This window comes from Cavia porcellus, unplaced genomic scaffold (assembly GCF_034190915.1).
Source record: "Cavia porcellus strain 051 isolate PalLab524CR breed Dunkin Hartley unplaced genomic scaffold, mCavPor4.1 scaffold_33, whole genome shotgun sequence".
In the NCBI taxonomy this organism is placed as follows: domain Eukaryota; kingdom Metazoa; phylum Chordata; class Mammalia; order Rodentia; family Caviidae; genus Cavia; species Cavia porcellus.
The window spans coordinates 20,094,028-20,111,856 of record NW_026947516.1 but is presented as its reverse complement, the minus strand read 5'-3'; the positions used below and the strand labels follow the sequence as shown (position 1 = coordinate 20,111,856).

General features: G+C 39.5%; 1 protein-coding gene across 2 annotated transcripts in view; it reads left to right on the top strand.

Annotated features, from left to right (window-relative positions):
- Positions 1-17,829, top strand: part of Scml2 (Scm polycomb group protein like 2) — a 151,182-nt gene that overhangs the window by 24,964 nt on the left and 108,389 nt on the right. Inside the window, exon 1 of one of the 2 annotated variants that reach the window (XM_063242732.1) lies at positions 10,268-10,332. The exons of the other annotated variant lie outside the window; for it this stretch is intronic. Within the exon in view, the coding sequence (XP_063098802.1) occupies positions 10,327-10,332 (6 nt within the window). The 5' untranslated portion in view covers positions 10,268-10,326. Of the gene's footprint in view, positions 1-10,267; positions 10,333-17,829 lie in introns of those variants that run through there. 2 annotated transcript variants of the gene reach the window in all.

Here is a 17,829-nt window from a genome sequence, read left to right as displayed (position 1 = left end):
TGTCCTTCCTTTCAGTGGTGTAGTTCTACACAGTGTCATAGCATTTCCAGTCTATCTGCAGCTGCTGAATGAGTTGTCCCTATTTCTCTCTGGTTTCCTGTCACATATAGCATTGTTTGCTCATCTTTGACTCTCAGTTTATTAACCCTCTTTCAGGTTGAGTTTATCTCCTATTCAGAGCATCTCGATGGATCCTGCCTCCTAATCTACTCTGCCTGTGTTTCTTTTTTTGTTAGTGTATTAGGGTTATCTATATTAAAGATTATAGCTTACTGTCTTTGCCTCATTTCTGCTATTTTATTCTTCTGTCATTATTTGTCTACTTTACTCCTTCATTCCACCGTCTGCCCCGTTCACTGAGGCCTCTCTGTCACTGTTGTTGGAATCCTGGTATTTTTTTCCTCTCCCTCTCTCTGGAATGTCCTTCAGTTTTTTTGGTAAGGTTGGGTTGGTGTCCATGAACTCCTACAGTTCCTCCTTGTCTTGGAATTACCTTGTTTCTTCATTATATTGGAGAGAGAGTTTTTCCAGGTACACCAGTCTTGGAGGTTATTTTCTTTCAGGGCTTGGACTATTTCCCCCAGGCTCTTCTTGATTTGAGTTTGTGTTGATAAGTCTGTCATTATTTTGATTTTTCCTTTGTAAGTAATCTGCTTCTTTTCTGTGGCTGCTGTTAATATTCTGTTCTTGTGGTGGATTTCTTGAATCTTGATTATTATATGTCTGGGTGTAGATCTGTGTTGGTTGTAGGTGGCTGGAGTTTTGTATGCCTCTTTTATCTGGATATGATTTCTTCTTCCTATATTGGGAAGTTTTCCTTAATTATATCTGTGAATATTCTTTGTAGTTGATTTGTAGTTACTCCTGCTTCTTCACTCACATTTTTTATTCTTAAGTTATAAATCCTCTTGTCATCTTCTTGCCTTTGTGTTGTTTCTTCCTGGTTCCTTATTATTTTTAAGAGATCTCTGGTTGCGTGGGCCTGGTGACAGTGAAGACACACCCACCCAGGGACCTTGGGGGCACTCTGGTGGGGGGGGGCTGCTCAGTGCTGGAGCCAGGGGCTTGGGTCTTCACGCGAGCAGCGAGTGCGAATGTGGTGATGCATCCCAGCAGGTCCAGTCCCACACCGGCGGTGCTGCAACGCACCCTCTTCCTCTCACCCTCCTGTACGTGGCCCGGATCTGGGGAGGTGGCAGAGGCAGCGGTGGCAGTGGGGATGGGGGCAGCTAGTGGGCACTGAGTCGCTTCATTCCCCCAGCCTCTGGTTGCAGGCCCCTGGCAACAGAGTCGGAGGCAGCCGCTGGAGGCCGTAGTGCAGGGATGGCCTGTCTCACAGGTGGCCCAGAGGTGCTCAGGGCTGCAGCGGTGGTGCAGCCGGCCAAGAGTATATGTTTGATTCATTTTTCTCACCTTAGTTTCTTCTTGGGACAAGAGAATTCCCTCTGTTCAGGGCTCCCCATGTTATATTATGTTGAGTTTTAAGTTGACTATCTCAGGGAGCCTCTGTAGCTGACTGTTATCTGTCTGCCATCTTCCAGAGTTGAATTCTTTCATTTTCTTTCTTCCTTCTTTGTTTCTGTCTTCCATCCTGTTTTCTTCCTCTTTCTTTCATCCCTCCTCTACACCCTCTGTCTCAGTCTCTTCCTTTAATTCTTTTCCAGTCTTTCTTCTTTCTTTTTCTTTTAGTTATTGGCGATGGAAGGGGTGCTGAGACACACCTCGGGCCATTTAGTTATGGGTACAAAACATCAGAAGATTTTTTAAATGTGTCTTCTGTATGGTATTTAAAATTATTTTTATCTACTTCTAGTCTGTAATTGGCAGATATATCCCAAAACAGAAACTATTATATTTAAGCCGCATTACCAAAAACAAGAAAGCAAATAAAAAATCACAAAAATAGAGCATAATACCCTTTTACTGATGTATCTTACAGATTGACATGACCAAAGTCACATGTTTTCATTTAATTTCCAATTTCCTCTAGTTTCATCTCTTGTGCCACAGTCTTGTCACCAAGTATTCCTCTCCTTTCCCATTGTGACTCCCACGTCAGATCCTCTTTGTAGCTGTCCAGATATGCTTTACCCTACTGTGTACCTGACAGACTGCAGCTCTGATCATGTCTGACCCCATCAGTAACCTACAGTGCCTTCCTATTTCAAAGTGCATACTATCCACTCTTGCCTTGACATTCAGGGCTCTCAGTGAAATGGAATCAGGCTACTTGAGTAAACTAACCTGTGCTAAGCTCTATGTTCCAGACAAATAAAAGAACTTCCTGTTTCTGTGCATCTCTGAAATTTCTTCACCTTTCTGTTTTTGTCTGAAAGAGCCATTTGGAACTTACTAATGAAATCTTCTCCAGTACACCCTTTCTCTAGAAAGAAATCCCTGTCTTCCTATGCTTAACTCTCTAACACTTTTCTGCACATGTTCTCAGTGTCTACATTTATATAATAGTATTCAAAGTGGGCAGGCTCATTAATAACCAGATCCCAGGGGATTGAACCTTGAAACTAGTTGCTAATGCTTGCTTGAGACACTTGGACATGCAGCACCTGATGAACATATGAGGGGACTTGAGATAAGAGAATGTTACAGGTAGTAGGTAAATATCCCACTAAAGCCTCATTTGATGATAGGCAGGAAACTTTGGAAGGTAAATGGGATCATGGGGCATTATACCTCGCTTTGTGTTATGAGGTGGATCTTGGTCACTTAAAGAGGTGGATCACCATAAGCAGTGATCCAGAAGATTATATCTCCCTTCTTGGCGTCTACTGTGACTTCTCTGCTTCCTGAATGCCATGAGGTAAGCAGCTTTCCTTTGTTCAGGTCGTTCTTCCATGCAGCCTCTACCCTAGAACCAGACAACTGTGGACTGAAACATCTACAAAACATGAGCCAATAAGACATCTCCTTCTTTAAATTGTGGTATTGAATATTGTGTCCCAGAGGCAGTAAAAGTGACTTTAGACTAGCCAAATTATGATTCAGTCATAGAAGAATGGGGTTAAGGACCCTACATGACTTAGCCCAACCAGTCACAGGAAGGTAAAGTTTGAAAGTACAGACGTGCATTAGTATCAGAGTATTGTCACTAATTACACAGTTCATATAGTTATAAACACTCAGATTTGTTCAGAAGACAAATATTGTGATAAGTGTTTCTGCCACAGTAAGAAACACAAGGGGACATAACCTTGGAGGTGCTCATGCTGGACATATTTATTACATTAATTGTAGTGATTGAGTCACTGATGTTTGCATATGTCTAAATATGAATTAAATATGTAGGTTTTTTTCAGTCAGTTACACCTCTGATGCTGTTGAAAGGAGATGATGAAGTGCTATCTAGTGGCTGAAGTTCTGGGGCTACAATTCTGTACTCCACAATAGAACCTCAGGCCAAAGGGAAAATATAACTGTGAAAGTTACCAAAACCAGCATGAGGGATAGAGGCATGAGGGACAGAGGCCAAGGTAGAGTTGAATCATAAGCTCTAGAGTCCCCAGTTGGAGACTTAGATGTTAAGAAAACTTCCAAACGGGAAACATGGGTGAAATGACAGCATAATGTGGACATAAGAATTTCAGTTCTGTACAGAATCAGGTAAGGATAGTTAGCAAGTGGCTTATTTCTGCCCTTCTAGCGGGAGGATTCTGCTCTAGGTTAGATTCAAATCTGAATGTTGATTTTATAGATGTGGGAAAGACCTGACATGTTTCTTTTGTCATTGATACTTATTTGTGCAGTACAGTATTTGACCACCTCCACTGCTTTACAAGTTACTAAAGCCAAGATTTCATCTTGTTCACTTCTTTCAAAACAAGATCAGTGAATTGCCTAAAGTGAAGGGTGTTGGTACACAATTGGTTGAATGTAGAGCTCCATAGTCACAGACCTTGAATTGAAAAAAATAAGGGATGGGGGCAGTGGTAGTTTTGAATGTAGAAGAAGTTATGGATTCAAAGAACAAAGTTCTCATTCCTGATGCCTGCGTAGGCAGTAATGAGAGGTAAGGACCGCACACTGAGGAAGAGTGAGAGAGATGCCCAGATGGGAAGGATGATTCAACCTCTACTCTGGAGAGTTATTAGGGAAAGGGAGTTGGGGTTATCCTTGCTCAGTATGTATGTGAGGGAGATTCTGTATATGTGTAGCGGTCACATATATATTGTAGAGTGTGAAAATTTACTGGGTAAGGTAAATTAAGAGATTATTACATGCACAACCCAATGAATATTTAATGTAAGTGTTGTTATAAGGTTACTATTAATAACAAGATTAACAACATAAAATAGTGTCAACTAAGATGTTTGAAATTTGGTTTCCTGCCCATGGCAAAACTTCACTAATTTTGTGTGAAATTTTTTAGCAATATACAGAGCAGTCAATATATAAAGTGAATATTTAAAGAAATATATGAAAGTAAATGTCACAATACCATGAAGCCCTCTGAAAGTACTCCCCTTTGCTTCAGACATACTTATCCCATTATTTTTGCCACTTTGTGAAGCAGTCTTAGATGCACTGTTTTTGTGACTTTGCAAATAAAACCTGTGTGAGTGCTGCTGGTGAGTGCCATGCAAGGGATAGGCTGACGAGTAAGTACATCAGAATGTGTCCTCATCCTCCTTGTTCACTGGAACTGGCACCATGCAATTTCTGGTTCTTTTCCAAATTCAAAATGACCATACAGTGAAAATGTTCTGAATCAATTCAGGACATGGAGGCAGCCCTGTCTGTACAACTAATTGCCTCAGAAATCCTATATTTTTGTGTGGCTGCCCACACTGTCATTCTCTAAGTTTAGATGGCCACCAGTATCATAGGTGTTTCTTGATGCTTAGCTCAAAAGTCACCCATCTTTTTCCTGCTTTGTAATTTGAAGCTGGTATATAGAAACCATCATTTCCTTTTTCATTCCCTTTTTTATGGGGTAGGTGGCACAAGGGATTGATACCAGGGCCTTTCCACTGAGCTACAAGGCCAGCCATCTTTTTCTTTATATTTTATTTTGAGAGTTTGCCCCACTAAGTCTCTACATTGCCAAAGTTGGGTTTGACCTTGCAGTGTACTGCCTCAGCCTCCCAGTGCCAGGATTACAGGCTGGAGCTATGAGTTATTGGCGTAGGAAGTACACACTCCTGTACAAAGTCACAACCGCCACATGGTGAGCATGTGCTCATGCACGCGTGTGTGGGGGTGGAGTCCCAAGTGAGCACTTCCGGTTCACGTGATTACCGTTCCTTCCGGTGTTACCCCCACCGGAACTGCTCGGCATGAGGCAGCACTCTTGGGCTTCTCCACTCAGAAGGCCGATTCTGCTGTTGGTGATTCCGGAGTTGTGCTGAGCGGCTTCCAGGGCCTTTGGTCTTCAGGATGGCGGTAGGTGATAGACCTGACCCTGTCGTCAGAGCTCTTAATCTCGGTTTCTAGGGGTGAAGGTTATTCGAAGTTTCTAGAATGTTCTGTGTTTGTTCGGGTGCTCCACGCTCTATTCTGTTGGTATTTGCGATACTCTGAGTTTGTTAATTACATTTTAGCAGTTAACCCACCTTGTATCTCCCAAAGAAGTCTTTCTCTGTCAGTCTCTTTTTCCAGAAAGGTTGTTACTGTGTAGTTCAGGTTGATAGGCTGACCTTGAGATATCTAACCCGGGCTAGTGTTGAATTTGCGTGGATCCTCCTTACTCAGTCTCCTGAGTGCTGGGATTATAAGGGTGTACCACCATACTCAGGTCTCCCTAAGTTTCCCAGGCTGGCTTCAAATTTGATAAGTCCCTGCCTCAGCCTCCCAAGTACTGTACCCCAGTCCCATCTGATGTAAACATTTCCTTTTTCTGGCTTGGGGATGTAATTCAGAGTCCTTCCATCATTGAGCTACATTTCCAACTGTATTTACTATTCATATTGAGCTAGGGCCTGATAGAGTCACCCAGGTTGGGCAGGAATTGGCGATCTCCCTCATTCCTGAAACTAAAGTCATTTCCCAACAAACTCAGTTAACAGTTCTTTATATTGATTTTTTTTTTACTGAGGTCACTGATATAATTCCTGTTTCATGATTAGAGCCTGGTTCTGAATTTTTACTTCTCCCTCCTTTCTGTATATCCTTGATTTATCTCCCCTACTTCCTTTTCTTTGGAATTTGTATCTTCATCCTTATCTAAGACTCCAGTACATTCTCTCAATTGTGTACTTGGTTATCGTGAACTGGACATTCATCAGTGTATCAGTGTTTACTAGAGAAACAGATACAATACAAAATGTACCAATATATGACAGTTGACAAGATTGGCTTTTCAGTGGCTGCCAGTAGAATTGGGTGTGCAAGAATGCAAAAGATCTTTCTGTGCACTGGGATCTGCAGGATCCAGTGGAAGCTTTGGAGCTCTATGTAGTGTCCCATGCAAGTCCATATACGGAGGCCAAAGAGTCGGTTCTGGAAATGAAGAATCTGCTCTGGCAGTCAGGAGATGACATTCAAGGTGATAGCAAAGATTGGAGCTCCTCCAAAAAAATACGGAAGCAATCCTTCCTTTTTCATTTCCTTTTCTTTTAGCATTCTGGCCACAATTCTCCCTGGGGGGGGGTCTTCCATACCAGGGATTTTTTGATCCAATTAGTTGGGTTTTACTTACTCAAGTTGACACAGTCAACTATCACAATGGGTGATCCTAAACAATTGGGGGTGGGTGGACTGCCTGATAGTCTAGGGATAAAAACATTATCATCAGTGTGGATTTCCTTTTCTTTGGGCTAAAGGTATGTAAAACTTGGTACCTGATGGCTGTGAATAATATTCATTGCTTGCAGTTTTTGTGAATTTCAGCAGCAATACCCTTCAGGGGTTACTGTGGATGATAGTTCTTTAACACATTTCTTCTTGTTTTTTTGCTTCTGTTGTCTCCCACTCAAGGCATACATTCCTGCAAATCTTGGTGATACAGACAATGGTAGGTGCCAGGAATATAGCTCAGCTGCACAGCTCCTGCCTAGAAAGTGCAAGGCCCTGAGTTTGATTCTTGGTACAAAAAAACAAAAACAAAAAAAAATTAGAAACCAGTGGTAGATGTACTTCTCATTCACTCATCTCCCACTAATACACCAGAAGTCCCCTATGAGATTTTCTCCTATTGGCATCTAAAACCAACAAATGTTTGCAACTGACTTTTCTGATTTTCAGGATGCTTAGGGTCAAAAGCAGCACAAAGAGCCCTTCTTTCCTAATTTCTTGATTTGTCTAACTACCCTCATTTTCATTGTATAAATTATACACCACCAATATCACAGGTTGTGCTGATGCTTACCACAAAATTCACCCATTTTTTTCTACCTTGTGATACTGGAGCTGGTGTATGGAAACCATACATATGTTTTTATTCTCTCTCCCTCTCTCTTTCTCTGTCTCTGGTGACAGGAAATTGGTGTCGGCTTTTGCTTGAGCCATTGAGCTACATTCCCACCTTTTTTTCCCTTGTATTTTAAGAGTTTGTCACACTACCTTTCTACATTGTAAAGGTTGGGCTTAAACTTGCAGTGTCCTGCCTCAGCCTCCTAGTGCGGGGATTACAAGCCAGAGCTTTGAGTTCTTGGCATAGGAAGTAGACTCTTGTACGAAGTTACAACCCCCACTTGGCGAGCATGCGCGCATGCGCGCGTGTGTGGGGGTGGAGTCCCAAGTGAGCACTTCCGGTTCACGTGATTACCGTTCCTTCCGGTGTTACCCCACCGGAACTGCTCGGCATGAGGCAGCACTCTTGGGCTTCTCCACTCAGAAGGCCGATTCTGCTGTTGGTGATTCCGGAGTTGTGCTGAGCGGCTTCCAGGGCCTTTGGTCTTCAGGATGGCGGTAGGTGATAGACCTGACCCTGTCTTCAGAGCTCTTAATCTCGGTTTCTAGGGGTGAAGGTTATTCGAAGTTTCTAGAATGTTCTGTGTTTGTTCGGGTGCTACACGCTCTATTCTGTTGGTATTTGCGATACTCTGAGTTTGTTAATTACATTTTAGCAGTTAACCCACCTTGTATCTCCCAAAGAAGTCTTTCTCTGTCAGTCTCTTTTTCCAGAAAGGTTGTTACTGTGTAGTTCAGGTTGATAGGCTGACCTTGAGATATCTAACCCGGGCTAGTGTTGAATTTGCGTGGATCCTCCTTACTCAGTCTCCTGAGTGCTGGGATTATAAGGGTGTACCACCATACTCAGGTCTCCCTAAGTTTCCCAGGCTGGCTTCAAATTTGATAAGTCCCTGCCTCAGCCTCCCAAGTACTGTACCCCAGTCCCATCTGATGTAAACATTTCCTTTTTCTGGCTTGGGGATGTAATTCAGAGTCCTTCCATCATTGAGCTACATTTCCAACTGTATTTACTATTCATATTGAGCTAGGGCCTGATAGAGTCACCCAGGTTGGGCAGGAATTGGCGATCTCCCTCATTCCTGAAACTAAAGTCATTTCCCAACAAACTCAGTTAACAGTTCTTTATATTGATTTTTTTTTTTTACTGAGGTCACTGATATAATTCCTGTTTCATGATTAGAGCCTGGTTCTGAATTTTTACTTCTCCCTCCTTTCTGTATATCCTTGATTTATCTCCCCTACTTCCTTTTCTTTGGAATTTGTATCTTCATCCTTATCTAAGACTCCAGTACATTCTCTCAATTGTGTACTTGGTTATCGTGAACTGGACATTCATCAGTGTATCAGTGTTTACTAGAGAAACAGATACAATACAAAATGTACCAATATATGACAGTTGACAAGATTGGCTTTTCAGTGGCTGCCAGTAGAATTGGGTGTGCAAGAATGCAAAAGATCTTTCTGTGCACTGGGATCTGCAGGATCCAGTGGAAGTTTTGGAGCTCTATGTAGTGTCCCATGCAAGTCCATATACGGAGGCCAAAGAGTCGGTTCTGGAAATGAAGAATCTGCTCTGGCAGTCAGGAGATGACATTCAAGGTGATAGCAAAGATTGGAGCTCCTCCAAAAAAATACGGAAGCAATCCTTCCTTTTTCATTTCCTTTTCTTTTAGCATTCTGGCCACAATTCTCCCTGGGGGGGGGTCTTCCATACCAGGGCTTTTTTGATCCAATTAGTTGGGTTTTACTTACTCAAGTTGACACAGTCAACTATCACAATGGGTGATCCTAAACAATTGGGGGTGGGTGGACTGCCTGATAGTTTAGGGATAAAAACATTATCATCAGTGAGGATTTCCTTTTCTTTGGGCTAAAGGTATGTAAAACTTGGTACCTGATGGCTGTGAATAATATTCATTGCTTGCAGTTTTTGTGAATTTCAGCAGCAATACCCTTCAGGGGTTACTGTGGATGATAGTTCTTTAACACATTTCTTCTTGTTTTTTTGCTTCTGTTGTCTCCCACTCAAGGCATACATTCCTGCAAATCTTGGTGATACAGACAGTGGTAGGTGCCAGGAATATAGCTCAGCTGCACAGCTCCTGCCTAGAAAGTGCAAGGCCCTGAGTTTGATTCCTGGTACAAACAAAACAAAACAAAAAAAAAAATTAGAAACCAGTGGTAGATGTACTTCTCATTCACTCATCTCCCACTAATGCACCAGAAGTCCCCCATGAGATTTTCTCCTATTGGCATCTAAAACCAACAAATGTTTGCAACTGACTTTTCTGATTTTCAGGATGCTTAGGGTCAAAAGCAGCACAAAGAGCCCTTCTTTCCTAATTTCTTGATTTGTCTAACTACCCTCATTTTCATTGTATAAATTATACACCACCAATATCACAGGTTGTGCTGATGCTTACCACAAAATTCACCCATTTTTTTCTACCTTGTAATACTGGAGCTGGTGTATGGAAACCATACATATGTTTTTATTCTCTCTCCCTCTCTCTTTCTCTGTCTCTGGTGATAGGAAATTGGTGTCGGCTTTTGCTTGAGCCATTGAGCTACATTCCCACCTTTTTTTCCCTTGTATTTTAAGAGTTTGTCACACTACCTTTCTACATTGTAAAGGTTGGGCTTAAACTTGCAGTGTCCTGCCTCAGCCTCCTAGTGCAGGGATTACAAGCCAGAGCTTTGAGTTCTTGGCATAGGAAGTAGACTCTTGTACGAAGTTACAACCCCCACTTGGTGAGCATGCGCGCATGCGCGTGTGTGGGGGTGGAGTCCCAAGTGAGCACTTCCGGTTCACGTGATTACCGTTCCTTCCGGTGTTACCCCCACCGGAACTGCTCGGCATGCGGCAACACTCTTGGGCTTCTCCACTCAGAGGGCCAATTCTGCTGTTGGTGATTCCGGAGTTGTGCTGAGCGGCTTCCAGGGCCTTTGGTCTTCAGGATGGCGGTAGGTGATAGATCTGACCTTTTCTTCAGAGCGCTGAATCTCGGTCTCTAGGGGTGAAGGCTATTTGAAGTCTCTAGAACGTTCTGTTCTCGTTCCATTGCCGCATCCTTTCTTCAGTTGGTGTTTGCTGTTCCTTGAGGTTCCTAACTACATCTCAGCATTTACCCATCTTGTTCCTCCAGAAGAATTTTTTTTCATTTTCCTCTGCTATCTTGTTTCTGTCTTGTGTTGTTTCTTATGGCTTATCTTTTTCTGTCTTCCTCTGCTATCTTCTTTATTTGTTTCTGTCTTGTGTTGTTTCTTATGGCTTATCTTTTTCTGTCTTTCTCCCTTCCTTTTCATTTTTTTGTTTCTTTGTGTTTTTCTATTTAATTCTTTTTTCATTAATCCTTTCTTTGCTTTGTAAAATTTTGTGTTTGTTTTTCTGTATTAATTGCTTTTACACCTTTCTTGCTTTAATTTTTTCTCCTGTTTTTTCGGTCTCTCTGCATCTTTGTTAGTCTCTCTTTTTTCTCTTTAATTCTTTATCTTGTTCTTCCTGTATTCCTCCTTGTTCTCTGTCTCTGTCTCTCCTTCTTTTCATTCTTTCCTTGCTTTATTTATTTGTTTTGGTTAGGGGTTGAAGGAATGGCAAGGGAGATCTCTCAAACCTTTTTTTTTTTTTTCCTTTTTTTCACTCTCTCCCTCTCACTCCTGTCTTCCTACTTTGCAGGATGTTGTCTTTGGGAGGTTTGTAATTGGTACATCTCACCATCACCTTAGAGGTCTGAATTTCAGCCTTGTGGGATGAGACCCTTCTCACAATTTCTAGGTCTTTTAAAGTTCGTTTTCCCTCAGATCTTCAAGTAACTGGTGCTTTCTAATAGCTATTTGTTGGACTTTGGGTTGGCTAAGTACATTTTAGTACTCAGGCAAAATAATTTTGATTGCTTTTTTTTTCCTTTTTCTTTTTTTCTTAAAGCATTGGAGATTGAAAAGTCACTGTGGCACATTCCTAGTCTTTTTTGTTTTGTGATTTTTTTAAAGATAGTGTCTCATTGTGTGATTAGGCTATCTTGAAATTTGTCATCTTGCCTTAGCCTCCGAAGTAGGTGGGATTACAGGTGTGCATAGGTCTTTTTTCTCCTTTTCTGCACCAGAGTTAGAAGCAAGTGTTCCTCTACTACTGAAGATCCCCATTTAAAAATGGGTTTGTTTGTTTGTTTATTCTCTTTTTTTGAGACAGGATCTTTATGTAGTTCAGGCTGTTTTGAACTCATATAACTGACCTTGAATAGTAATCCCCCTGCCTCAGCCTCCCAAGTGTTGGGATTACAGATGTGCACCACTACACTTGGTGTTATTTTTTATATTGAGACACAAACTCCCTGAGTTGCCAAGGCTAGGCCAGAACTAGGAATCCTGCTTCAGTCTCCCACACTGCTAACATTCCATTGGTACACCATCATATCTGGCTAATAGTTTCTTATATCCAGTTTTGTCTGCTGAGATCACTAGTGGATTCCTGTTTCCAAAGACTAGACCCTTAACAGAGTTCATCACCGTCTTTCCTTTATACCTTTAATTATAAATCTCCCCCACATTATTGTCCTAATTTTTATGTCCATCCTAATCTACATTCCATGTTAGCATGCTCAATTTTAAGCCTGTTTTCACTTTTTCTATCATTTCCTTCTCCTGCATGTCTTATTTCTGTCAAATACACAATTCCTGGGTTGCAAGTTCTAAACCTAAGTCATCTTTGAATCCTAAAATCAAGGAAGAAGAATATATCAGTTATTGACATCTTATCTTTTAATTCCTTTCCTGTAGAACAGTCTGATCAATGCTTCTTATCCTTTATCATATTGACTACTAGGAGTCAGGTACCTACTGTAGGTGTCCAGATATAGTTCTGATATCCTAGTATATACCAGGCAAAGTACAGCTTGGATATTGCCTGTCATCCTTGGAGACCTTTAGTGACTCAACCTGTTTGCTAGTGAATACTATCCAAATTCCTTTTCCTCACATTCTGGGACAATCCCCACTGCATGCAAGAATGTCAGGCCAAAGAAAAGCAAAACTGAAAATTGCAAGAATAAAAAATAATATGCCCTGAAGGCCCCAGTAGGAGACTTAGATGCTGAGTGCATTTCTAAAAGGAAATACGTCCACAGTGGAAAAGTAAGAGTCTTGGATGTAAGTGTTAATGTCCCATATGAGAATCAAATAATGAGAAAATTAGCTAGCTGATTGCATCTTAACTTTCAGGGGCTGGAATCTATTATATGTTTCCTGCCATAGGTTGGATTCATCCTGGAGTATAAATTGCTGTTGATTTTATAGGTGTAGGCAAGACCTGACATTTTCCCTGATTATTTTTTTATGTCTTACCTTTTCCACCGGTTTGTAGGTTACTGATCGCAGAATTTTATCTAATTCATTTCCCATGCTACCTAATCCAATGCACTCATAGAATGAAAGTGGTTGGTTAATATTTGTTGACTGAAGAGAATAGATCTGTATCTTGGATTGAAAATATAAGAAATAGAAATGTGGTGTTGTGTTTTAAGGAGGAACTGAGGGCAAAGTGCTGGTCCTAAAACCTGCACAGGTAATAATGGGAGATGAGGAGCCAGCACTAAGGAAGACTAAAAGATGCCAGAATGGGTAAATTCAGCTGAGTCGAGATAATGTACATTCTAACTTGACAAGAATGAGAGTTTTGGGGACCTGGATAGGTTTATGTATAAGGGAATATGTATATACTATACTATGTGTGTATATACAACATACATGTGTAGTGGTCACCTCTACATTGTAGAGAATAGGAGTCCTTTTTTTGGTGGTGGTAGGATACCAGGGATCGTATTCATGACCCTGGGGAATTGGAGTCTTAAGAGAGTGACTATTGAATATAACCTTACTAAATTAGGAGATAATTACATGCACAACACAGTATGTATATTTAACTTAGGGATTTGTTGTAGGTTTGCTGTAATAAAAAAAATAACAAAAGTCAGTGTATAGTAACATATTTGAAATTTGCATCATCCCACTGGTAGAAAGCAGTACTTTTGTGGAATACATGGATAAAATCTTGAGCATTTGAGTTTTGGTATTTTTTGTTGTTGTTACTGAGTTGAACCCAGGACCTTTGTACTGACCTATCCCTGACATCCTCAGTCCTTTTTCATTGTTGAGACAGCATCTTGCTATGGTGCCCACACAATTTTTTTTTGTTTTGGCAGAGATTTAACTATTACATTTTAAATAGTTTTTTTTAGCATATGTTTTCAGTACATAATGATCACATTCATCTTGGGGAGTTGGTACAGGTATATAACACATCTTGATTCCATTACTTCCCCTCCCTCTCTCCTCTCTCTCTAGTCCCTTCTTGGTCCTTTTTACATTTGCAAAAGAACTCTCTGCTTCCTGTTATCCCACTTTATTTTGGTTTTCTCATATCAGTGAAACCATGAGATTTTTAAGCTTGTATGTCTGATTTATTTTACTTAATCATGGCCATTTTAAATTTTGAGATAGAGTCTTGCTAAGATTCCATATTGCTCATGGTGGGCTCAATTTTGTGATCCTCCTGCATCAGCCTCTAGAGTTCTGAAACTACATGCCTGGGATACTATCCCCTGCCCAATTTTTAGTTTTAGTTGTTTTTATCTTTTTAAAAAGTTAGCAAGTTGTGTGGAATGTTTACGAACTTCTCTTACATAATACTGCCTTGCGGAGATTCATCCCTATTGGGGGTGTGGTGCTGTCATTTATTCATTTTGACTTCACATATAATATTATACTACATGCATATAGTACATGGGATTTATTTACTCTTCCACTGGTATTTTTTTTTTTGATTTTTGCTATTGAAAACAGTGCTAGTATGATCATATGTGCATAGCTTCTAGGACATATGTATAAGAGTTTCTCCAGGGTATTTTGAGAGGTATAATTATCGAATCATAAAGTATTTGAATGTTCAATTTCATGATATAAGTAAGGTTAAATTATTTTCTCATAGCACTGTATCAATTTACAGTCTTAATGGCAGTGTGCACCATAACAACAATTGTCAGCACTTTATATTGTAAGACTTTTACAGTTTTGCTATGGTGTGTAAATAGCATTTCATTATGGTTTTGATTTGAATTTCCCTGGTTGTTAATGAATACTAAACATCTTTTTATATGTTTGTTGGTTATAGATTTTCTCTTCTGTGGAATGTCTCCTCATCTCTTTTGTCTATTTTTTTATTTGGTTGCTTGGGATTTTCTGATTTGTCGGAGGTGTTTTTTTTTTTTTTTTTTTAATATATTCTAGTTGTGTGGTTTGCAAATGTTTTCTCCCAGTTTGTAATTTGGGCAGGGAACTATTTCCACTCTCACTGCTGTATGCTAGTATCGTATATTGTATTGTTCTAATTACTAATGCTGTGTGTAGTCCTGAAATCTAGGAGACTGATTGATTTTGTGCTTGAAAATTATTTTGACTATCTTGGTCCTTCCCCTTTGAAAGCATAATTCTGTGTGTCTCCTCAGGGAGTGATTGATGTTCTCTTCCCTCATGACCTCAGAATATCTGGCTGTATCTGTAGTTATTGATGGTTGTCATAACTTGGTTGAAAAGAGAGTCTAGCTGTCATTTACTGTAGAAATTAGAAACCAGGGATGCTTCAAGGTATCCTACAGTATGTAAGGCAGTCCCCTAGAATAAAAAAATATTTGAATAACAGTACTGTCAAGGGTGAGAAACCCTAATACAAACTTCAAAATCAGCTAATTGAAGGTTTGGAAAAATACCATTGAAATTTTTTTTGGAATTGCACTGTATCTACAGATAAATCTGGGAAATATGTTAACCATTTATGGTTTTTGTGAACCAGCTTTCAGGTTTGCCAGTCTCTGTTCTATCTGGATTTTTGCATTTCATTGATATTTAAAACTCCAAGGATTTGAATAAGCAACTAGCTTTTGTTTTATCTTTCATTCTATTGTACTTTCCTTCAGTTAATTGTTTTCTACCTTTGTAAGTTAGCTCATTACATTTTAAGGCTTTCCTATTCTTTAAGTATCTAGGGCCACAAAATTTAAGTTATAAAGAACATAGTAATAAAAATATCTGAGAACCAAGCATCTAACTTTTGTTTTCTGATTTTGAGCACAGATCTTTTGTTTTCATGCCATTTCTCTTTTCATTGTATGTATTGGACTGTTATTTCTTCTTGGTGATTAAGTAATCCTTTTTTCCCCTGTGGGATTCTTTGCTGCTGCTGCTGCTGCTAAAATGCTAAGACTGTTTTATCTGGGTCATATTGTTTAGGCTGAACCAGCAATTGCATATTTTCAGGAAGTTGTTTTGGGTCCAGGGTATTAGGAAACCTCATCCTCAAGGAACTAATCAGTTTATTCAGAAAGACAAAGATGTAAAAACTAGGTGAGGTAAAACCAGAATTATGTCTGATTATATAATATAGGAACTGGCAAAATTCTCAGTCATAACCTTAAATCAGTGCTTTCTATGTTTTAGCTTATGAAATACAGAATAAAAAGACTTTGGCAGGTAGGGATCCCTCCGAACTTCCATAGCACTTTAAATTATTTATGTTTAATTAACATAATCAAATAGTTATTTTTATAGCCTTTAGTTGTATTTTTAAAATGCATTGACAGTTGAGATTACTTTTAATGCTGATTCATTTCATCTCTGTTTAAAAATCTAGTTGAGTGTGATGGTGTATGCCTGTAATCTCAGCACTTTGGAGGTTGAGGCAGAATTGCCTTGAGTTCAAGACCAGTATGGGCTACATAGTGAGTTCAAGGCCAGGATGAACTACATAATGAGACCTTGTCTCAAAAATAAATAAATAAATAGATAGATAGATAGATAAATAAATAAATAAATCAAGCAAGCAAATAAAGTAAATACAGTAAGTGAAGTTTAGGGCTGGGAGTATAGCTCTGTGTAGAATGTTTGCTAGCCTGTGCAAAGGCCTGGGTTTGACTCTGCATCACACACAAAAATATCTGATAATTTTAATACCGGAAGCAGTTTTGAGATTGCTATCATTTATAGCAATAATTAACCATGGTTGCTTATTCAAATCCTTGGAGTTTTAAAAAATATCAATACTTCTGGGCATGGTGGTACGTGCCTTTAATGCCAGCACTGGGGAGGCTAAGGCAGGATGATTACCATGAATTCGAGGACAGCCTAGGCGACATAGTAAGCTTAAGACCAACCTGAACTAAATGGTAAGACCCTGTGTCAAAAAAAAACCCCCACAAAATAGATAAACTATACATGTATGTTCTCCGGTGCCACAACAGTAAGAATCATTTGGAGTATTTAGTAAGCATAGATTTGAAAAGGTCATTTAGTAGGTCTGAAAAACAGCTTGAAATCTGGATGATTAATGAGTGTTCTAGGTGATTCTTATGATCAAGTCTACCTAGGAAACACTTGATTTCTACTACAGCCCATCAAAATTTAGTATGTACACAATTAGCCTGGGCATTTTCTTAAAATGAAATTTGTGACTTAGTAGTTTTGGTGTGGTATTTGAAATTTTACCTTAATAATCCAAAGCTGCTGGCCCCTTTGAGTAGCAAGGATGGAACAATTCTGTCCAACAGAACTTTCTTTTAAATGGAAATGTTCTGTGTTGTCCAGTATGGCAACTAGCTATTAGCCACATATACATCACATGAAATGAGGTTTAATCTTCTTTTATTTCAGTTAATTAATCTTTTTTTCTTGTGGTGCCAGAGATTGAATCTAGGGCTTTGCACATACTGAAAAATGCTTTCTGAATTAACCTCCAGTTCCAATTAATATAAATTTAATTTCCAGTAGCTGCATGTGGCTAGTGGTTACCCTATTGGAAGTCAGGTTTAGAACATGCATCAGCATAGTTTTCTGAAAATACTGTAGAATCATTTCAGATTAGTAAGTTATACTGATACTGATTTCTTAAATGTTTGGTTTAAAAATTTGACATTTGCATGTGTAAAGGGTATAGGTCTATATTATTTCTGAATTTCTTGATAAAATCATGTTACCTTTATAGTATGCTTTCTAGAAAATTTTTATTTGTCTCAGCTTCTGCAGTTTGTCTTCTAACGTTTGTTTTTCACTTACAGAGTTTTCCAGTCACCAACATTTAAAAAGGAAAATAGGATACTTCACTTACCAAAGTATTTATTATGGAAAAACATTCATCTTAAAATAATCCTGAATGTCCAGTTCACAAATAGTAAAACATTTGGAACTGTTGGCAAGTCTGTGTACCAAGGATTTGAAGTACTTAAAGAGTATTCACAACCAAAAAACATTTGCCATCATTTCCTTAGTGAGACTGCCAGAAAATTGGCCCATATTGCCCTGCCAAAATGTTTTGCAAAACAGTAGCACTTGCTCTTCCTTGTGGAAACTGTGTTAGCAAATTAGTAGACAAGGACCTGATTTTTTATGACACTAAACCTTTAAAGTGCTGTGTTGTGC